The sequence below is a fragment of the Drosophila hydei genome, unplaced genomic scaffold (genome assembly GCF_003285905.1).
Source record: "Drosophila hydei strain 15085-1641.00,03,60 unplaced genomic scaffold, DhydRS2 tig00008122-arrow-pilon, whole genome shotgun sequence".
NCBI lineage: Eukaryota > Metazoa > Arthropoda > Insecta > Diptera > Drosophilidae > Drosophila > Drosophila hydei.
Window position 1 is genome coordinate 46,650 of NW_022045833.1, and position 23,041 is coordinate 69,690.

Sequence of the window (23,041 nt, forward strand, 5' to 3'; positions counted from 1 at the left end):
TTTCGAACTGTTTATTGTTCGATAGTTTGAACTACTGTGAACATCAGCAGTGCAACAGTTGTGCCAACCACTACAAAAGTAAATATAATAAACCCCAAACAACAGCAATCAGTATGTTGCAGTGAAATGAAATGGTGAAATGCTTTAAAATGGCGCAAGCGACGCCAATACAGTTACAACAAAACCACGGAACTTAAACGACTCATTTAAAATGGCCTTTGGTTGCTGAAACTACTGCAGTTACACAAATTGACAGCAGTTTTACCTAGGCAGCGCAGATGAGTCTTCCCAAGCGCTCCATACACATCAGGGCATCGCCTAGGTGAGCATTTCTTTTGAAGCAACGCTTTCAAAATTTTCCTTAAAGCGCGCTTTCTGCGATAGTCACAACAATCGCAAACACAAACTATCGGACAGCAAACACAGCTGTAACAATAGTTGCGCTTGCCTTTGTCAATCGATTGCTTGCGTTTATCGATGGGCGCCAGATTCAAAATTTATTTAAAATAAAAAGACGAACGTTTTTGTTTGCATGAATTTGTGCAATTATGGCCTTAATTATTTGACCTTATATTTCTTTGTTTTTGTTTTTTGTTTTTTTTTTTTTTTTGTATGTATGTCTTCTTTTCTGCCTTTTTTAGTTGATTTAATTTTTCGTACATCACAAGTTGGTTGTTTGTATATTACTAATTTAACTAATTGACTAAGGCCCTAAGTTAGTTAAGGTGTATATTATTTATATATATTATATATAGTTTCACTTTAAAACATAACAATTAATAGAGCAGCGCTTATATTTACTTAAAGATAGCAATCTTTGCTATTTACATTGTCAATTAGCTGGGATTTATTTTTTTCTGTTTTGTTTTTTTATGTACATTATGGAAGAAATACTGGAAATAATAATTTATGCTGCCTACAAGCTAAACAATTATCATATGTTATTATTATTAATATCGCTATTGGAAGCACGCGATCGTCGTTATGGCAATTTTAAGGTGTTTCTTCGTTAACAACTAACTAATTGCTATTGTCTTAATTTAGGCGCTTAGTTTATGAAAAAACACAACAACTATAAACAAATCATGCAGCTATCAAATTATTTCACATAACTTTACTTAGTTAGGCATGATTTAGTCTTAAGTCCAGAGCTTAGGGTTTGCCATTGGCTATTGGGATTGGCTGTACAGCCTTATCGCCCGCCAGAGGTTGGCCCGCCTCGATGCTCTCCTCGTCGATCATCTCTGGTGTATCCCACTTCTGGATGTCCGTGCGTCCGAAGACAACAAAGAGCAGATTGCCAATGAAATAGAAGATGGCAGCCACAAAGAAAACCGTACGCCATTCGCTCACATTTTTCTGAAATGAATGAAAGTTAGCCAAGTTTGATTCGTTTTACAAGCTCTGCCGACTTACCGGATGCTGTACGATTTGGCCCACAGCGAGTGGGGCCAGGCCACTCATGACATTGGCCGCCGCATTTGTGATGCCCATCAGGGTGCCCGCATAGTTGGGCGACAGGTCAATGTGATTGACCTGGAAGCCCAGATAGGTCGCAGCGCTAATGCCCACCGTCAGCGTTAGCAGCACCACAGCCAGAACGGAGTTCTCTTGCGGCACATAGCCCAGGCCGATCAGCGACAGCATGGGTATCCAGTGGCCGACCGAGTTGAAAAACTTCCGATTGAAGGAGGTCGATATGGACTTGTTGTTCTGCAGCACCTTCGACAGCCAGACAAAGAAGAAGCTGAGCACCATCATCACGGTGTAGGGCAGCGAGGAGAGCAGCGAACTGGACTTGATGTCAATGTTATAAATGTTCTTCATGTAGCTGGGTATCTGGGTGAGCAGCGTCCAGAAGCCCCACATGTGCGTGCAGTGCACCACCAGCAGCGACAGAAACGGCATTGAGGTGAAGATGCTGCCCCATGGCGTGGGCGCCATTTTGCGGGCATCCTGCATTTTGCCCACCGAACGTGTCTCCTCGATAAACTTCAGCTCTTCGCGTGTGATGCGCTTGTGTTCCTCCGGTGTGCTGGCCGCGAAGATCCACCAAAGGAGCACCCAGATGAAGCCGCAGATGCCGCCGAAATAGAAGATGCCGGGCCAGCCAGCAAAGGAATCGGCGATAAATCCACTCGTGGCCAACATCATGATGGTGCCAAATTGTGCGCCCGAGTAGCAAATTGTGGCTAGCATGCCGCGCTCGTTGGCTGGCGCCCATTTGGATAGCAGCGAATGGGTAGCCGGATGCACTGCACCCTGCGTCAGACCCTCCAGCACGCGCACCACACACAACGCCTGCCAGCCGCCCAGCTTGAGCGCCAGCGGTGTCAAGAGCGTCAATATGGCACAGGCCACCAAACCCACCATCAGCAACATCTTGGCGCCATAGCGCTGAGCGATGTAACCACCGGGCACCTGGGTGACTATGTAGCCCCAAAAGAAGCTGCTCAGCATGTAGGACTTCTCCGTTTCCGTAAAGGGGAAGAACTGCAAAGGGCGTAAGAGAGTGGGAGTGGGAGTGGCAGGGAGTTAGAGCCTTGCTTTGCTTTGCAACATTTTGTGGCACTTACATCAAAGTCCACGGACTCCTCGGAGCTGTCGAGCGTTGCATTGGCCTCCGTCTGGTTTGTCGGTCCAGTCATGGCCACCAGCGCAACGCTCAGATTCACGCGCCACGCGTATGCCAGCGAGAGGCAGAAGAAGCAAAGGATGCACTGCACATGCCGCACGCCAATGATTTTATCTGCAAGTAGCAAAGGCAAAAAGAGTTTATAACATTTGAAATCAATGAAAGCTTTACAGCTTGAGCAGAACTGAAGCTGTTAACTTGACCTAAATCGAATGTATTCACATAAATCACATAAAACTTATCAGAAACTCAATTTCTTGAATTCTGATTCTGGAAATCTCGCATACCTGAACTGCTCTGCCATTCTAACCTCCTTCTCTTATATTATCTTATGTCAACCCATCAAATTTTCTAGAACACAAGAAGCTACACAGCTCATAGATCATTTGTAATCAACTGCAACCGGAGCACAACAAATATTTCATATTTACTTTACTGCTATAATTCCAATTGAAATTAGATTATTTCAGCTGTAAACAAAATACGAGAATTATCAAAGTTTCGTATTGTAGAAAGGCTAAAAATGAGCTGATCGAACCGAACCTAAAACGGACAGTTTTAATGCCAAATGCTCCCGGAGCAAAGAAAGAAGGTTCTAAAATCGGAACTTGACTTGGAGCTAAGATGTGAGCTTATGAGATGCTGGGAAACGAAATGAGCAAATCAGAGGGAATTGTGATTTGAGTTGGAAAAAAACTATTTCTTAGTGGAACAAAACGCGAACCATTTACTGAACCGCATACTAAATCTGTTTGAGGTTTTAAGGCGCACTAGAAATAAAACTGTATAAATAATAAAAAAATAAATATAAAAGAATATAGTTTATATATAAAACCAACTTATGGATGCAGAGAAGAATGAAAAGTCAAACCATAAACCAAAGCAATCTGTGTGGATTGAGAGATTTGTCCAGATTCCGACTCATAGAGCATTATATCGTAGCATATGTGTAGCTCAGTTTGGTGAGGCATAAAACGTGAGTTGCAGCATTCGCTCTTTTATCAATGCCAAAAGCCAATGGGCGCGTTACCTCTCTCGCTCTGTCACTCAACTCTCTCTCTCTCTCTCTTTCTCTCGCTCGCTCTGTCTCTCGCTTTGTATGTGGGGCGCGTTTATTTATAAAACACAGTGTGTCAAAAACACACACACAACACACCCAGGCACACACATACACATGCGCAACGCCCACTCGTGAATGTGAATGTGAATTACTCGCGAGATCTGCGCGCCTCAATGAAGTGCAGCAGCAGCAGCAGCAGACGGTGCTGTACCCAGCAGCAAAACCAGCTACACGCGACACATACCACGAGCAGCAGCCAGCCACCTTACCTGCTCGCCCGACCACTTGAGCTACCTGTAAAAACGTTTTGCTAACTCGCACGTGACAAGCGCAGTGCGAACTCTCCATGAGCAGACGGATGGAACAACGGTCGGACGGACGAATGGACAAATCTCTCTTGCGGCCATATGCAGCTAGGCGGACGGACACAGCTCGACTTGGACTTTGACTTCAAACTCGATTTGGGCTTTATTTTTAGAAGCGCAAAACTGGCCCTAAGTGGACTTAGATTAAAGCTAGTGTTGCCTCTTCTTGTGGCAGCTGTTGCTCAAGCAATTTAGCAACCTTGCGGCGCGGCCTCAAAAGGCGCGTCTATTGAACCGCATTGGCTCAAGGTGACTGTAATATTAGTAATTTTCTATTATTTAATTATTAATTAATTAAATTCGCTCAATAATTAAGCATTTTTGAGGTTGCCTGAACTTTGAGTCTTGCTAATTTACAGACAGAGCTCTCTCTCTCTCTCCCCTCTCTCTCTCTCTCTTCTGTTGTCTCTCTGTTTATTGAGCTGATTCACTTTAAAATGTTGAAACTCTTTGCTTTATATTTTATTTTTATCTGGCACGTTTTTGCGCCTCGATTTATGTGCTTCTTCTTCAAGTTTAGCAACAATTTATGAGTAGCGCTTTTATACTCGCTCGGGTGCAGCAAGAGAGTATATGGGTTCTATTGAAATTTAACGTGACAAATCGTTAATTAGTCTATGATATTTTGAGAGATATATTGACTAGAGATATCAGATATGAAAATCATCTATCACCAGAAAATATTATAGGGACAAGGCATATAAGAAGCACAAGCTTTAAGAAGTCACTTACTCTTGAGCTATTCTCTAGATTAATTCTCTAGATATGAGCAATCATGCTCAGAATAAGTAGCATATTTGATCATTCTAGATACAAATATATATTTACATGCATTGAGGTAGTGCAAAGTTGTATTAAAATGCTGTATCGTTCACAGTTTTATAGTTATAGCTATATAGTTTATACATAGCTCAAGTTTTCCTTTCGATTCCCTAGTATTATATCGAGTTTTAAATAAATTCAGCTCTTTCCCCAACATGAACGAGTATTATGCAGTCAGTTGCACTCGCTTGCAATTTAATTGTTATTTTTTTTAGTTTTTTTCATTTGTCTTCTTCTGTCCCACTCTAAATGTTAATTTATACGCTTTAGTTTAATCGAAAGAAAAACAAAAAAAAAAAGAAAAAGGAACTACATGCAATTAAATGTTTGTTCCATAAATGGAAAATCGACAAAAAGTTGCCAAAGAGCATAAAAATCATCAATAAACATTTATGAAAGTTGATTTGAAATGATTGATTGCCGATTCTTGATACCGTGTAAAATGATTCGAATGGCATATGGGTATGTAAACGTATATAGTGGGCTTTGGATACACAAAGTTTCACATTTTGATACCCTGTAATACATAAAAAGACTTTGAGTGACATAAATACCCTGTAAAAAGACTACATATGCCATAAATACCCTATACAAATAATATATATGCTATAAATATACACAAGTATAAATAAACATCAACATTTTGATACCCTAGCCAACAGAAGTGTATGAAATGTGATATTGATACCCTGTAAAAATACTGTATGTATCATAAATACCGTGTAAAAAGACTATATAAGTCATATCAGAACCTAATGAAATCCCAACCCACAAAAATGTCTGCAATATGATTTTCGATGAGTGTTCGCCAATTGAGATACCCTGTAAAATGCTTATATTTATATATATATATTTATATGTGTGTCTGTGGCTCATGGTCGTAGCTGATAATCGGTCGAAGGACACTCTAACATTTTGATACCCTACCCAAGCACGTCCAGTGCAATTGTGCTGATAACCGATAAGGTCTGAAAGTAACTGTACGTCCATATAACGAGGCACGATAAATTGGAGCAATAACAACAAGAAATCTCAAACACACACACGCACACACATATAGCTAATTTATTTAGTATATTCTATATATATATATATATATTCGTAAACATACATATATATGCTATATAGTATGTCAGTCTATCAGATTAGATAATTGCTGCGGACTCATCGAAGTCAGACAGGCTCTGTGTGCATGACATGAAAAAATGCTCTAACAATAATGAGTATTATTTATATTTCTTTTTATATGACTCGGAATAGTTGTAAATAATGTTAAGTAAGCCATGAGTTACATCAGCAAGAATGAGAGATAATTTTAAATAATATAAAATAAAAATATAGCTGATTTGGCTGCCTCTAGCTGTGCCCCCCTGCGGACCCCTTGGCACCCCCTTGGCTCCCTCTTTTCGTTTTGTTTATTTTTATCATTTGCGTTAAGCGTGCTAAAAATTCATTTTTGTCAGCCAAGAAGATATATAAAATTCCACAGTTATTTGTTTTTTTTTCTCTCTCTTGATTTGATCTGCTGCAGAAGTTGCGTCTAGAGTTTGGCGCATGCACAGCGGAGGTCGTCTAGATAGCATTTTTTATACATTATATATATAAAGTGAAGTGAAAATCACGTAGAAATAGTTACAATTTTAGACATATTTAAAAAAAATCGAACTTCAATTGCAATCAGTTGACAATTCATTTGCTTTATAAGGCAGCGACAACAGAATAGCTATATATATATAGTGTTAAGGGTAGGGGTTGTAGAGAGGTGGGGACTTTGGGGTTTTGTGCTTGAGGTCTTTGGGGTTTGGCAGCTGCTTCCGGCAACAAGTTTCAGACAATTGACAATTGCACTCGGCCCGCGAGACTTTGTCTTACATAAATGCACGCGACACGTGCCCGATAAGCGCTAATGCCTATTATATATATGATTGCTCCAGTTTTTAGTATTACTATAATTTGTATTTATTTTTCGGTTACATACCATTGGCGTATTTCCCAGTTTTCACCATGTTCAAAGTGGTTGTCATGTGTGCGGCGCGGGTTTACAACAACAATATATGTAGATCTCTTAATCTGTAACTCCGTCTCCTTCTCGCTCTCTCTCTCTCTCTCTCTCTCTCTTTCTCTCTTTCGCTCTGCAGTAGCTGCAGTCAGTGGAAATTTTATATTGACGTTTTTTGACGTATCAAACAACGTGCTTTGACGACATTTAGGCTAGTTGAAGCACATGTCTTTGATATGTAAATGAAACGAATTCGTTTTCGTTTTCACGCTTATTTCACGGTTACGAACACGTTTTGCTAGCCAGCTAGCTCGCAGTCTACTGCACAGATACAAACAGCTGCTGATGCTGCTGCTGCTACAGTTTACAGTTAGTGAGAGAGAAATACAGCAATAGCTAAAGATACTTTTTTTGTTAAATATATTTTCTTTATTTTTTATTTCGACCCGTTCGATTGTATTTAACACGGCTTTTAGTTTGTTCTAGCGTGCGATTGCGACTGCTTGAAATACTTGCCGCGGCGATTCTTTTATAAATATGATGATCGCCGCGCTCGCCGCACTCGAGAGAGTTCGCCGCGTCCGAGAGGCGAGTTGCTGTCACTTTGTTACTGTTCGTTGTTGTTGCTGTCGCCGTTGTTGTTGTTGTCTTGGCACACACATGTGTATCGCGTGAATTCCATTACCATTTGCTTGCGCTGCTCTTGCTATCAGTGAAATCCGAACACGCTGGCATGCAAGCACACGTATACATGCACACGACGCAGTCAGTGCTTGTGTGTGTTGGTTGCTCTCCTCTCTCAAATTTACCGGCCAATATGTAAACAACAACGAGTTATCAGTCACAAGTCACTTACACAGTCTCGCCCGCGCGCTCTCCTTTTCTGGCATTCGCCTCGCCGCTTCCTTTCTCGCTCTTTCTCTTGCATAGCCTGTGTAATGGCTTTTCGTACTTCGCATGAATTGTAAATACCAAATTAGTCACATACCCACGCTCTCTCTCTCTCTCTTCTTGCACTCTTACACTCTTTTATTTCAGAGCGAAAGAGCATTGTTTTAAGGACTCCGTTAGTGTTCCGTTCGTTTCATCCATTTCTTTGTCTGTTGATAAGCTGAAGCCACGCTCTCGAGGTCAAGCCACTGATAAACTACGCATTCACTCTCAGCAAGGAAGTTAGTCTCTCTCCCGTTCCATCTCTGTCAGTCTAGTTAAGAAAAACAAACTACTTGTAGCTTTGACAGCAGCTGTCGTCTTTCGTATACATATACATATATTATTATCGCAATCAAAATTGCTTGTTCCCAACTGTTACACAATTCATTAATTAAACTAATGGCAGCCAGCACTCTGATCAATGCACTATCAACTCAAAATTGACACCAATAGTAGGCCCTACGTATAGTTTATATCAATTATATGTGTACAAATATGCCTTGTATTACGGTGAAATATTTTAAATGAAATTAATTCCCGCTTATCAGTTGAGACTTTGATTTGGCAAAATGTTATCGCAGTTTGCTAAATTCATTGTGATGCCATCAAAGACAGCTCAATTTCTATTCATATTAATCGCTATATATATATATATAAAATATTATTTAAGTGTTATCAGCGGTTTTTTTAAGTAACAAACATGTTCCACACGTTTCTCCGGCACGTTCGCATCGCTTTATCAGTTAATGTGACTTTAAAAGGCAATTTTTCGAGTAAATTTGCAGGGATTTCTGAGAGCCTAAAAGCTGTTATCAGATTTGGGGCATAAAACGAATTAACTGTCAGCTAAGAGCTAGCATTTGTAACTATATTTAGCTAAGCTATACATCAAGCTAGCTGACTTTTAATTGAGTAAGCTGCTTGAGTCTGACCAACGGTCCGACTGACTGACTGATTGAGTTGGCCTGGTCTGATCAATCAATCTAATCGCTATCGATCTTATCGCCAATGTGTCACGCCCACGTACTAAAAAGCTGCACCAAAAACAAACGGAAAATCTGTGCAAACGCTTATCAAAATGACAAATGGCAAACAGCGCACTTGACGTCAGGTGAAACGGACGTGGATGCCACGAAGCCTCACCTCCCACAGTCCACTCAATGACATATAAAATGCAGCTTGTTTGCGCTGTGATTTGATATCGATATGGAAATTTTTGCACGCCACAGTTACAATTTACATTTAAGCATACAAAGATATAAAGATATATATATACAGATACCTATAGAGATACCTCTAGATACACAGCTGCAGTATCTCCTCTTACATAAATGCGTCGTTGGCTACAGCTAGTGGAATTTTTTCTTACAGTTGCAGCGTTTGGCATGCGCAACCAATTGAACTGCGTTAATAAAACGAGCCAAGAGACTTTTCTATACCCCAAATCCGTTGGGTAAGACGGGTATAATGTGTGTGGGCAAGAGTATGTTAGGGGTTGCTGAAGTCCGTACTGAATACATAAAGTGTATATGTATCAAGCAAGTTATCTGGCCATATCTGCATTGCTGTCTGTCCATTTAACTTTTCTTCTGTCTATCCGCCTGTCTGCCTATTCGCCACCTACCTATCTACTTGCTTAATTATCCACTTACCTGCCTATCCACTTGTCTGTCCGTTGGCTTGGCCTTCATCCTTCTATCTGACTGTTTTTCTCTACTGTTATCATCTGTCTACTTCTCTGCCAATTGGCCTAACCTTCTATCCACTATCCATCTACCAGACTGTTTTCTCTGCTTCTATCCATCTCTCTGTCTAACTTTTCATACGTCCTGCACTGTCAATCCGCCTGTCAACCCATCCACTTATCCGTCAATGCGGCTGTTTTTCTATCCGTCTGTCTATCTTTCTATCGATGTATAATTTTATCCGCTTATCCGCTTGTATGTCTATTACTCTACTCTTCGCTTGTTGTTCTGCCTATCTATCCGTCTAATTGTCTATCCATATATCCAATAATGCCTGTGTGCGTCTACTATATTCGTAGTAGTTACTTCATGTACAATTCAAGGTATCTCCTAGTCAGTCACATTCCAGCACATCAACAATTCTTAGCTTAGCATAAATTACTCATACGCCGTGTGTGACTAAGCTATAAATGTTTAGTCAAATAAGAGTTTGGTACAAATTGTCTATAGAATGGAATTCTGTCGCAGACAGCATTGACATTGAATTAACATGCCAAGTTCAAATAGAGCTGAGTTATTTTCCACTAGACTAGATCAATCCAGCGCGGCCCAGCCCCCAAAAGTCAGTGGGAACTGTGTCGTCTAGCTCTTTAGTTGACTCTGGTTAACACGACCTCGCAAATATTTGCCGGCAATATTTTGTGTCAATTTCAATTGCATATATTTGCCAATCTAGCTGGACAAACGGATATATCCATATATATAGATAGATGTTTGCCCAGGTCATCTGGCTGTCTTCGTGTCTAATTGAATTGTATGCAATCAATTGATATGGCTCAATTGACATGAATTAGCGTGCGAGTGGAAACTTTTGAGCATAGTTACTCATCTATTTGAGCACCAGGTGCTAACCTGGCCCCCATCAACACCCCCAATTAGACTTTATTTGACTTGGGTTTCGCTACTGTTTTGCGCTCGTTCAATGAAATTTCGCTGGCAAACTGTCAAAGACGCGTTTTTATTTTTCCGCAATTGCAATTGCAATTGAAAATGAATTTTCATTTTAATTGCAATTCTCTCTCACTCTCTCTTTCGCTCTTTGAATTGTTGTTGTTGCTGTTGTTGTTGTTGGCGGCGGCGGCGGCGTCCTCTGTGGGACACAGTCGACAACAGCCATGGGTTGTTGCGTGGGCGTCATTGCTTGACAGTTCACGCGGCACGTAGTTTATTTAAAATAGAACTTTTCATTTTCATAGCTCGTGCAGCCACTTGAATGTTCACATTCAACCATACTCTAACAGTGAGCGGCATAGCAGTTTTCCTCATTTCATTTGACAAGCTAAATTGGCTAGAAAGACATATATATATATATATATATTCTCTATAGACAGGCAAGTGAACAGATACTATCGCGTGCTTAGTTCTTCTGTAATATATATATATATATATATATACATATATATATATATATATATCTATATACATCTATACTATCCATATACCTTGCTCAATTTGTTTCAATTGCCGCAAAAAAAACTTTAATATTAATTAAAACTATTTTCCCTTACTCGACTCTAAGCCAATTGTCTCACATAACTATTCTAAAAAGTTGCATATTCCAGACTTCAATCATGTCTATAATTTAGTATTTTTTGAATATCCCAACTCTATACTAGATTTCTAACAAACTTTCAATCATATCTGTCAAACAAATCTTAACCTTTTCTGAGCTGCCAGCCACATCTTTAATCATTTCTGGCATGCAAATGATACTTTTGTCATAGAATTGAGGGAAAAGTCAATATATATCTAAACTGATTGGTTTTCAATCATATCTCATTTCTATACTACGTTTTCCCCAAATTTCAGAGCAGGCGTCTATTAAATTTATCATAGATTTGTAGATTTTTTCAAAAAACATTATCGTCTCATAAATGATAAATATTTCATATTTATGATGACGATAATAAAAGATAAGTTAATTGAGTCAGATAAGAGATAAATTTTAAAAATAGGCGTAGTAAAAGTATGGATACGAAAGAAATTAAGATTAATGTATTTTTATTAAACTGATATATAAAATATTGGAATAGTGTATAGATGTACAGAGGTCTAAAAGTGAAAGTCTATAAGTAGTATATTATGATAAGTAAGATTGTATAGGGTATCTTGGCATTCGTCTAACATGTAGTCGCCTTCATTTGTCTACGAATTTCTGTTATTTTGTCTTTTCAAAAATATATATTTTAAAACATTCTCAACTAACAGTAAACAATAAAAACCACCAGCTGAATTGACCAGCCAAAGTGCTAAACGCAAATAAGCTGAAGAACAAATAAAATAATTGCTCGTGATTTTTGTCTAAGGAGATTCCGCCAACTTTGGTACGGTGCGTATACTTATCGAATGGAGCGTGTGCAGTGGCATTAAGTGTGGCTAGTGGGTCGTATAGTTAGTCATTCGGTAAATTCCATAATTAGATGTATAGCTGCATTCTTATCTAAGAGCTATTTCGGAGAATGTGTAAATCTTATCATTGCGTATGCGCCGTGTGGACCCGTGCGGAGGTGGAGCCACCGCGACAGCCAGTGAAACTGATTTATCACTGTGACATCATGCAGCACGGCACCAGCACAGAGATAGAGCGACACGGCAAGCAGCACAATAAAACAGCAGTTGAACAGCTTTTATTTGCATATTCGTTTGTTCTATTTGCTGAGTAGAAAACAAACAAAATTTATTAACTTTGTCACAAGGCAACTTAATTCATGGCAAAAAAAAAAATGGGCAAACAGCGTGACAGTGCAAAGATGATGATTAAAAAAAATCAGCAACTGTTGTTGTTTTTATAACGCTCCAGTTGATTTGTACCTTTTATTGTGAAATGTCTATCAACAAAAATGAGAAAAAACAAATTTTATATATTTAATATTAAATTGTTAAAAACATCGCGTAGCATGAAAATCAACATTGAATTTTGCAAAACAATTTGCGATAACCTTAACGACAAAGCCAGGGAGAGAGATGGACAGAAAGAGAAAGAGAGACAAAGGCACAGGAAAATGCTAAAGAGCTAGTGAGAGCAGAAGACGGAGAGAGAGAGAACGCGTCAAAGTGAATAGTGCCAATGCTTTGCCGGTAACACAAACAGCAACAGCTTTAGCGCCGCGCTGTGTTAATTTGTTGCCATTTGTATGCATACACACATTTATTTGTTATATTTGCATACATGTACACACCATATGTACACACCCACACGCATACAAGCATGCATGTACGTGGCGCACCCACTCTCGCGCGCTCATTTTTCAAACGTGTATGTGCGCATGTTTGCTCTCTTTCTCTCTCGCGCTCAGCGTGATCTTTGATCACGTTTCTCACACGTTCGGCTCGACACACAGCCGACGACTGCCACGTTCACGTGATGAGCAAGTGTACAATGCCAATCGGCTCTCAGCCGACGTTGACGTTCACACTGACTCCCGTTACTCCGTTGCGTCTCTTTACCCATTGCTGCACTATAGGCACACGAGAGCTTTGTATATTGCTGTTGTTTTATTGTTGTTTTATTTTTAGTGCTCTTTGCGTTCGCCTTGCAAAATGATTTGCAGAAATTCGATTTTGGAATGGAGTACAACGCCTTTGGAATGACGTAAATATGCAAGCTGGAACTGAAACACACGCAGAAAATGAACACAAAAGAGAATGAGAGAGTGTGAGAGGTAGAGAGAGAGAGAGAGAGAGATATATATACAGGGGCGCCCCTGTTCGATTACGATTTCACCACTGACGCTGGCGCCCATAAACCTTGATTCATGCCGCGTTGTGAGACATTAAAGTACTTCTGATGCAGATAACGTGCAATTTTTAGCCCATTGTTGGGCCCTTTGCCCCGCTGTAACCGCTACCGTCAGCAAAACTACAAGAACTCAAGAACTCAATTCGATTCCAGCTGTATTGGAACGATGGCGCTCGGACGCAGAGTCAACTGATATGACAAGTGGCTTATATTATTTGCACGGTGAAGTTGATAGCATCTGTTGTATTGCGTTTGGCTTGTTGACTGGAAGTCGTATAAATAACTGCGTTAAGATTCGTATTTAATGGCTTTCATTATCTGCGAATTTTGGGATTTTTGTTTTTTGGCTGCGCAGCGCGTGCAGCACACGCCAACGTTGCCTTCCACGACGCCCCGTTCCCATTTCATCTTCTCAACACGTGTCTGCAACTGGAGACAAGCCTAAACCAGTTGTGGTTAATCAATTTCAAAATTTCTGAGAATCCTTCTGCTTACAGCCTTTTTTAATATTGGTATGTACACATATATACACATATACCTACACAATCATATTTTATAAGCTCGCTGGGATTTTTTTCTTAACTCGAAATTTACAGTTTTATTAAACATACACACGTCTGTATATATTTAGAAGTCGTTCCGCCTCATGGAACTATTTCATAATCTAAAATATTCCAGCGTGTTTGTGTGCTCACAAATACAGTTGTGTATGAGTGTGTATGTGTGTTTCTGTGTGTGCGGTCCATATCGCGTGCGTTTATTCAAATTCAGCCGCTTATCAACAGGTTCGCGTCACACGATCACGACCGCAACTTCCACATTTGCCATGCGGGCCCATTTCATAGCCATAAAGTGTGCACAAACATTTGCTATCAAAGGCCTGTCTAGTGGAGCTTAATTGCCCCAAGTCCCCAAATAAAAAGACATAACAAAAATGTCAGAGTATGCAAATTCAAGTCGTTTTTGTCCAGCTTAAATTGACAAGCTAGAAATTTAATGGGAAATCGCGTATAATTGTATAATTAAATTACTAAAAAACCGATTGCGCAACATAGCTATAAAAAACCATAATTATTTTATTATACATTTCATTTAAAACTTTTGGAGCATATTTATCGAAGTATATACTCTTATATATGTTATATATATTACTCATATGTATATATGTATTAAAATTTTGTTAAAAATATATGAAATAAATTTAAGAAATGTATTATAAATAAATAATATGCATTTATAAATATATACATTTATAAGAACATAAAAAGTATATTAAAATTAATTAGTCAATAATTATTAGGGCAACAATCAGCATAAAATTCATTTAATTTTTTATTTCTTTTAATTATTTACCTTTCATATGATAATTATAATTTTTAGTCGCATTCATAAATGCCCCACGTTTGCCCTATCCAACTATATTTATTGTTAATGTAGTCTGCCCCCAAGTAAGCGCAATAATAATTTTCTTCTTTTCGCTTGCATTGATTATAGTATGAACACGCCCAAAAGAGGGCTACACTATGTGTTCAGAAGTAGTACCTAAGTTTTCCGATAGGTGGCATTGGAATCATAGCTAAAGTATGAGTAAAGTATGAGTCGTAAAGAAGTAGTGGCATCAAGAAATTTGGGAATAATAATAATAATAACTCAAATATGAATATCAATAATAATAACACAAATATAAATATCAATAATAATAGTAATTATGTAACGTAGGTGAAAATGGTTTATGCTCCTTTGACAAGTTTTGTGGTCTGTATTTGCTGCTTTCTGACTCAAAAACGTGATCTCTCGGGGGCTGCTATGTACATGAACCTGTGCTCAATAGTAAAGGGATCTTTTATGTGCTATGTTCTCTGTTGCCATCTGTGTCTGTATCTAGGTAACACTATATATAGAAATATATCTTTTTATCTTTGTAAATTTGCTCCATTAGAGTCTATAGTTTCACTTCACCAATAGTTCCTCTGCAGATCCTTCTTTGGGTGCATAAAATATCTTCATTATTATTTTTAATTTTATTTTTTTTTTTTACAATCAGCAATTAGCTCAAATAGTGTATAACACCAATACAACTAAACTCTAATTGATACAAGAAAACGCCAGCTTTTCATTACTTTTCATTTTGTGCTTCCAGCTCTGCTGTTGAGTTGCTTCTCTGCTTGACTGGCGGCTCGTTCCAGGGCTGAACACTCGTGCGACCAAAGATCACAAAGAGTCCATTGCCCACAAAGTAGATCCCGGCGGCCAAGAAGAATACCTGGCGCCACTGTTGGACATTGTTCTGAAACAAAAGATTGAAAAAGCTTATGAAAAATCTTTAAGCCAAGGGTTTATAGAATGGTAGCCCACCTTATCGGTAACGATGCCGCCCACAACAAGCGGAGCAGCCAGACTCATGCAATTGGCGAAGCCATTGCAGATGCCCATTATAATGCCCGCAAAGTTGGGCGACAAATCGATGTGATTGATGAGGAAGCCCACATTGGTGGCCGATCCGATGGCCACAGTTAAGGTGAGCAGGATAACAGCCAACGTGTCCATACTGGGCGGCACATAGCCCAAGGCAATGAGCAGGCACATGGGACTCAACATGCCAATGGAGTTAAACAACTTTCGATTGAACGAGAGCGAAACGCAATCCGTTCGCTGCAATCGCTTGGAAAGCCACGCGAACACGAAGCTGAGCACAAACATGGCAGTGTAGGGCAGCGCAGAGAGCAGGGCATTGGCCTTGATGTCCTTGCCCAAGACATTCTTCATGTAGCTGGGTATCTGTGTTAGCAACGTCCAGAAGCCGAATGCAAACGACGATTGCACCGCGATCAATGCCAGCACAGCTGGAGTCCTGAAGAAGCTCAGCCAAGGCGTAATCTGTTGATGACTTGGCAGCTCCGCGTTCTCACTACGCTCGCTCGCTTGTCCCAGCTCGATAAGCTCTCGCTCCTCTGGAGATATGCTCTTGGATTGGGCCGGCGTGCTGGCACCCCAAAAGTAATAAGCCACAGACCAAATGCAGCCAGCTGCGCCCGATGCATAGAAGATGCTCTGCCAGCCGCCCATGGAAGCCAGCAAACCACTGGTAGCCAGCATGACAATCGTGCCAAATTGATAGCCGACATAGGTAAAGTTGCCCATGGTCGCGCGCTCATTGGGTGGCACCCAGGCTGAGATGACCGTATGGCAGGAGGGAAAGAGCAAGCCTTGAAAGACGCCCTCGAGCAGACGCACAGCGCACAGCAGCTGCCAGCCGCCTAGCCGAACACAGAGGGGCGTCAGAACGGTCAGCACGGAGCACACGGATAAGCCCGTCAGAATTGTCACTTTGCCGCCAAATCGACGCGCCAGCGGACCGGCTGGCACCTGTGTAGTCACATAGCCCCAAAAGAAGCTGCTCAGCACCAGAGATTTGATTCTCTCCGACCAATTGTATTCCTATATTAGAAAGAGATGCAGGTAAGTTCGGCTACCTTTTTCCACGGTTTCCATTTTCACTTACGGGAAATTCGGCCATGGCCACAATAGCCACGGATAGATTAACTCGCATCGCAAAGCCCACGGTCAAAGCGCTGAAGAGCAAAAGGATTTGCAAGTGCCGTATACCATATTCACTAGCTGCAAGAGCAGAAGATAAACAATTTTATAGCAGCTCTGCCAGAGCTAAGTCTGATTTACGAACTGTCAAGGCCAAAACTTATCTAACGGTGCTTTTCATGGCTTTACATTGAAAAAGCTTCTTCATTTATGTTAAGGTTAAGAAATATAAAATTTTACTTAAAATGATTTGCTTTTCCAATTGGCTTTTCTTTCATTAACAAATTTTAATATATATATTTTTTAAATATATTAAAATGTGAAATAATTAATGAAGAAATGAATTTTTATATGAAATTTTCTACACATTGCGAGCTTCTTTTAGCATAGACCTTACCCTGGCAAGGTCCTTTACCTACATTTATTTTCAAAGCGTCGATTCTTCACCATCTTTCTGATAATTATATTCCCCTTCTGTAGACTCCTTTAATAAACTGTCTTCTGAGCGGTGCATTACCGCACAACACAAGATCTTTTTACTAACTGGAAGACAGATGAAGATATTACGACTTTTTCCGGCGCTGCAACAATTGCTTGACAGCTTCTGTATTTATGAATCTTATGTAAATAGTCTTATTTATAATTTGATTAGATAAGATGCGAGGGTACAAATATATCCACAAAACTATCATGGTAATGCGATGATCGGGCAAAAACTTTTGAGACCAAAACAATTTCGTTTATCATAAAGAAAAGAACATAGTTTGAGAGTGAAGTTCTTCAAATCTGATAGATCAAAGATAACGACATTTGATAGCATTAATTGGGCAGCGGAACATCGCTTCGGAGAAAACTAAACCTTTTACAGTTTCATATCTACAATTCCCATATTTTACTATTTAAAATGCTAAAATATTGATTTTTGGTATATTTTTTAAACTGTTTAGAAGCGTGAAAAAATCTTACGCAGTCTGCACTGTGTTTACTTGTTTTTATTTATAATATCTTAAGCAATTAAGATAGGCATATATAACATAGACTTGAACTAAATACAGTAGAGAATATGAATTATGTGAAGTAGATTACAAACTCAGCTGGGGTTCTATAAATAGATTTAATGAAGATTAAGACTAAGTACGGTTACGATCTAGAGTCAACTTGGGCCTATTTCGCTATTCCGAAAATGTTATCATTTATCACTGTGATCAGATTTCTGTGATTCCATCTGCGGTATGGAGCTATGTTCAAATTTAGCGGGCGGGTCATTCCAGGGCTGCACTTCAGCACGTCCGAAAAGAATGAAAAGTCCATTGCCCAGCAGATAAAAGCCAGCGGCCACAAAGAAGACAAAGCGCCACTGTCCCGCGTCGTGCTGCAGGGATGAAAGAAGTAGGTAAAGAAATCTCTAGCTCAGTCAGTAAGACCCACCTTATCGGTAACGAGAACACCCACTAAGAGTGGGGCACTGAGACTCATTATGCTGGCCAAAGCATTGCTGATGCCCATCAGAGTGCCAGCAAAGTTGGGCGACAGATCGATGTGGTTGACTTGAAAGCCCAGATGGCAGGCCGTATTGATGCCCACTGTAAATGTCAGCAGGATCACGGCCAAAAAGTCCTGTTCCTTGGTCACATAGCCCAAAGCCACTAGCAAGCACATGGGAACATATTGACCAATCGTATTGAAGAACTTCCGATTGAAGGAAAGCGATATCGATTCCCTTTTCTCCATGCACTTGGATATCCAGACAAATGGGAAGCTGAGCACAAAGTTGGCCACATATGGCAGGGCGGAGAGCAGAGCATTCGATTTGATATCCTTGCCCAGAACATTATTCATGTAGCTGGGTATTTGAGTTAGCAGCGTCCAATAGCCCCAAGCCGAGACACAGTGCGTAGCGGTGAGGGCCAGAAATGGTCCCGAGGTCAAGAAACTCAACCAGGGCGTCGCCTGCCGATGGCTTGGCAGCTTCGCATTAGACGTCCGCTCCTTAGACTGCTCCAATTCAATCATATTGAATTCCTCAGCTGTGATACTCTTGGAGTCGTTTGGCGAACTGGCACCCCAAATGTAGTAGACGCAAACCCAAACGATGCCGCAGCCGCCTGAGACATAGAAGATGCTCGGCCAGCCAGCCACAGAGGACGCAAGCAATCCACTCGTGACCAGCATGAGAATCGTACCGAATTGACTCCCAGTATAGGCATACGTGGCCAACGTGCCTCGCTCCCTTGGCGGCAGCCATTTAGCTATAATCGTGTGGCATGAGGGAAAGAAAACGCCCTGACACATGCCCTCAACCAGGCGCAAGCCACAAATCAACGACCAACCGCCTAAGCGAGCGCAAAGCGGTGTCAACAAGGTCATCACGGAGCAAATCGAAACGCCGGTCAACAGGGTTACCTTGCCGCCAAAGCGACGTGCCAAGGTGCCAGCGGGCACCTGCGTCATCACATAGCCCCAAAAGAAGCTGCTCAATACATATGACTTTGTCTTCTCCGACAGGGGGTATTCCTGCAAATAGATATTAATTTTATAAAAATTGTACTTTAGTTGGGAACTTTTGCGGTTCACTTACAGGAAAATCGGGATTTATTGTCGTGGCATTGGTCATGGCCACAACAGCTACGGAAAGATTGACACGCATCGTAAAGCCCACTGTTAGGCCACAGAAGATCAGTAGCATCTGCCAGTGTCGCACGCCAAATCCCGACTCTAGAGAAATCAAATGAAGTTTTAAGGCAACAAAAATAATCCGGATTCCATTCACATATTGCATCAGTTAACAAAGCTATTTGCGACAGTGGAAACTTTTTTTCGGTTGAATTGAGTTTTATGACAGATTACGCGTATGAGACCAAAGGAAAGCTATCTGCGCAGATAAGGGCTGTAAATTAAAAATGAATTACCCCATGTAAAAAAGAGCTCTACTGGCATGGGTGAAGAGATGAAGATCAGTGGAGAGCTTATGAATACAGCTCAGAAGGAAGTAAGACGTCAAGTCTTTGATCGAAGGATATACCAAAGCAGTCCTTAATCACATATTCCAAGTAATTAGATCAGGCTTGAACCACTGTTAGACTTAGTCACTCTTAAGATCCTGTTAGTAATGCAATACCTTCATCTTCGAACCGACGATTTTTTGCTATGCCGTTGCTGTTTGCCATTGTGTCCTCTGTGTAGCATTACCGCACAGCGCTAAACTTCTTTGTAAACTAAGCCAATTAATGGGTTTGCTCTGTATCTTTAAAGAGATTCAGATACGTCAGCCGAGCGACTAGACAGATTATAGAAGATGCCTCTGGTTTTTATGCAAATATGTTTACGATTTGATAAGATAATAGGATTTCAGTTAGCTGACAGACACACAAAGTATTAAAGTATTTGCCCAATAAATCGGCAAGTGAGTGAAGTAAGCGAACATCAGACGTAAGCGTGTTCAATATAAACGTCTTGACGTTAGATAATTATGCTGATTTATGGATAGAACGAAGTCTGATTGTTCAGCCTTGATTGACAATATCTGCAAGTCGTAAAGCCCACTTCCCCTCTGGCTAACTGGCCCTACTTAGATAACACCTTGACATAGTCGCCTTAAAATCAAAATATTTATTATCGAGTAATCACACTTCCTCCCACACTGCGCCAATCGGGAGTCACCCAACAGGAGATATGCTGAACCCTGCCCAGAGGCTTTGCTTCCAATCATTCTAGTCATGCGTGTGGCAGTTGCGCCTGCTTTTCGGAAACACTTTCAACGAACTCAGCGTTTATCAAGATTATTTTTATTTTATTGTAGTAAATAACATGTGACGTATATTTAAGCTTAGTCTAACTGCCTTCGGCCTCTTTCTGTGACTCTAATTGTGGCGTGGGGCTGCGATGGTTCTTTGCTGTTGGATCATTCCAATCCTGAATCGTAGCGCTGCCAAAGATGAGGAAGAGTCCGTTGCCCACCAAATAGAAAGCGGCTGTCACAAAGAACACAATGCGCCACTGACTGGCATCTTTCTGTAGATGGAAATAATGAGAGGAGAGTTAGCCAGCTAAGTTTATAGATGCAAATCGGGCAACCCACCTCATTGGTAACAACAACCCCAACTAAGAGTGGACCCGCAATGCTCATGATATTCGCAATGCCATTGCTGATGCCCATCAGAACGCCAGCAAAGTTTGGCGAGAGATCAATATGATTGATAACGAAGCCCAGCTGAGAGCCGGAGTTAAGGCCCACAGTCAGGCAGAGCAAGATGACGGCGAGTGTGTCCTGTTCCTGTTGCACATAGCCCAGTGCGACAAGCAGCAACATCGGCACAAATTGGCCAAGTGTATTGAAGAACTTGCGACTGAAGCTGAGCGAAATGGATTTCTTTTGCAATATCTTGGAGAGCCAGACAAAGAACCAGCTGAGCAAGAGCATCATTGTGTAAGGCAGAGAGGAGAGCAGCGCATTCGATTTGATATCCTTGCCCAGGACATTCTTCATGTAGTTCGGAATCTGTGTCAGCAGCGTCCAAAAGCCCCAGGTCGAAGCGCAGTGTGTGGCTGTGAGAGCCAGAAAGGCTGGCGATGTGAAGAAACTCAGCCAGGGCGGAGACAAAGTCTCTTTGGGCTGCTCCAATTTGGTATCCACTTCTCTGGCTTGCGCTAACTCAATCAATTGATTTTCCTCCTGCGAGATATATTTCGACTGCGCTGGCGAGCTGGATCCACGCAGCCAATAACCGGCTACCCAAATGCAGCCGACGCCTCCCGATATATAGAAGATGCTCGACCAGCCAGCCATGGCGGCCAATATGCCGCTGGTGGCCAACATGACAATAGTTCCGAATTGAGCGCCCATGTAGGCGTAGGTGCCCAGCGAGGCGCGTTCACTGGGCTGCACCCAGGAGCTGATCAACGTGTGATACGACGGATACAGTACGCCCTGGCAGATGCCCTCGAGCAAGCGCACGGCACACAGCAGCTGCCAGCCTCCCAGTCGCGCACAGATTGGCGTGAAAACATTCAGCACGGAGCAGATGGACAAACCTGTTACAATCGTTGCCTTGGCACCAAATTTACGTGCCAAGATGCCAGCTGGCACCTGGGTCATGACGTAGCCCCAAAAGAAGCTGCTCAACACCAGAGACTTTATGCGCTCGGTCCATTGATATTCCTAAAGGAAGAGGTGGCATTAAAGTGAATTGAGCTAGGCTTGAAGCTTGAGGCGTCTCTTACGGGCAGCTCCGTCATGGCCACAATAGCCACGGAGAGATTGACACGCATGGCAAAGCCAACCATTAGACCGCAAAAGAGCAGAAATATTTGCATGTGGCGCTCGCCCAGGCCAGAATCTAGTAAATGAAATGTAAGTATCGATAAATAAGTATCGATATATTGATATATAGATATAAGGACAGAGGAGAGTCTTGGCATAGACGAGCCTCCATATTCAAGCGACGTGCTTGAATTATCTTTATGAAGTCGACGTCTACTGCTATCAAAGTTTAAGTGTCAGATAAGCTGATTTCTTAGTTATATATAGTTAACTGGAAATGACTCGATTTCGAGAGCTGACGCAGTGAGCGTAATGCATGGAGTTGATAAGATTGAATATATTACAGTAAATATTTATTTAGAGCATGAGTCTAAGCTTAACTGATTTATGTATAAGCTAACGCCTTTTCAAGTTGAAGGCTAATGACTTTCAAAGCACCTTCAAAGACTTCAGCTTTAGTATTTTTAAAGAGTTCCTAAAGGCAGTGCTGATCGTCTCTTGAAACAGCTGCCGATTTGTCTGAATGTCTGTAGTATATTGATATTTTCACACCTGCCAATCAGATATAACGCACAACCTACCTTCCGCTTCGAAGCGACGATTTTTTGTCATCTTAATATTCTCGGACATTGTATTTTAGCCTCGCGTACTTTTCGCTCTGAAAACTCTTTGCCAACTAGCCGCTAAGCATCTTAGACAGCATCTTGAGTTGAGACTTCTGAGTTCATAAATTTGGACTAACCTCCTTGTCGCGTTCAACTGTCACAGCCGCTTGACTGATGACGCCTCGTGTGACTGACATACGCAAATTTGACTTCTGATTAGATAGCTAAAAAGGTGCGATGCAAACTAGAAAGTGCACACGAGTCTACTTGCATAGGAAAATATATCTTAAAGACAGAAGAAAGCTAGGCATAGGAACGACTACTACTGGGACTTGACCACA

General features: G+C 41.1%; 4 protein-coding genes across 4 annotated transcripts; all 4 read right to left on the reverse strand.

Moving 5' to 3' along the window:
- Positions 1-764: 764 nt before the first annotated feature.
- On the reverse strand, positions 765-7,385 carry LOC111604139 (putative inorganic phosphate cotransporter). The gene is made up of 4 exons (XM_023322062.2): positions 6,861-7,385; positions 2,577-2,749; positions 1,417-2,493; positions 765-1,359 (listed from the first exon to the last, which is right to left on the reverse strand). Exons 1-4 carry the CDS (start codon positions 6,904-6,906, stop codon positions 1,153-1,155), a joined length of 1,503 nt encoding a protein of 500 aa, XP_023177830.1. The 5' UTR covers positions 6,907-7,385; the 3' UTR covers positions 765-1,152.
- Positions 7,386-15,408: 8,023 nt separating this feature from the next.
- Positions 15,409-17,346, reverse strand: LOC111604147 (putative inorganic phosphate cotransporter). Its single transcript, XM_023322074.2, has 4 exons — positions 17,255-17,346; positions 16,801-16,916; positions 15,654-16,736; positions 15,409-15,585 (listed from the first exon to the last, which is right to left on the reverse strand). The coding sequence occupies exons 1-4, from the start codon at positions 17,283-17,285 to the stop codon at positions 15,415-15,417; spliced, it is 1,401 nt and encodes a 466-aa protein (XP_023177842.2). The 5' UTR covers positions 17,286-17,346; the 3' UTR covers positions 15,409-15,414.
- Positions 17,347-17,817: 471 nt separating this feature from the next.
- On the reverse strand, positions 17,818-20,062 carry LOC111604056 (putative inorganic phosphate cotransporter). The gene is made up of 4 exons (XM_023321922.2): positions 19,954-20,062; positions 19,414-19,550; positions 18,264-19,349; positions 17,818-18,207 (listed from the first exon to the last, which is right to left on the reverse strand). The coding sequence occupies exons 1-4, from the start codon at positions 20,000-20,002 to the stop codon at positions 18,025-18,027; spliced, it is 1,455 nt and encodes a 484-aa protein (XP_023177690.2). The 5' UTR covers positions 20,003-20,062; the 3' UTR covers positions 17,818-18,024.
- Positions 20,063-20,608: 546 nt separating this feature from the next.
- On the reverse strand, positions 20,609-22,785 carry LOC111604088 (putative inorganic phosphate cotransporter). The gene is made up of 4 exons (XM_023321983.2): positions 22,677-22,785; positions 22,056-22,171; positions 20,914-21,993; positions 20,609-20,846 (listed from the first exon to the last, which is right to left on the reverse strand). The coding sequence occupies exons 1-4, from the start codon at positions 22,723-22,725 to the stop codon at positions 20,667-20,669; spliced, it is 1,425 nt and encodes a 474-aa protein (XP_023177751.2). The 5' UTR covers positions 22,726-22,785; the 3' UTR covers positions 20,609-20,666.
- Between the last annotated feature and the right edge of the window lie 256 nt (positions 22,786-23,041).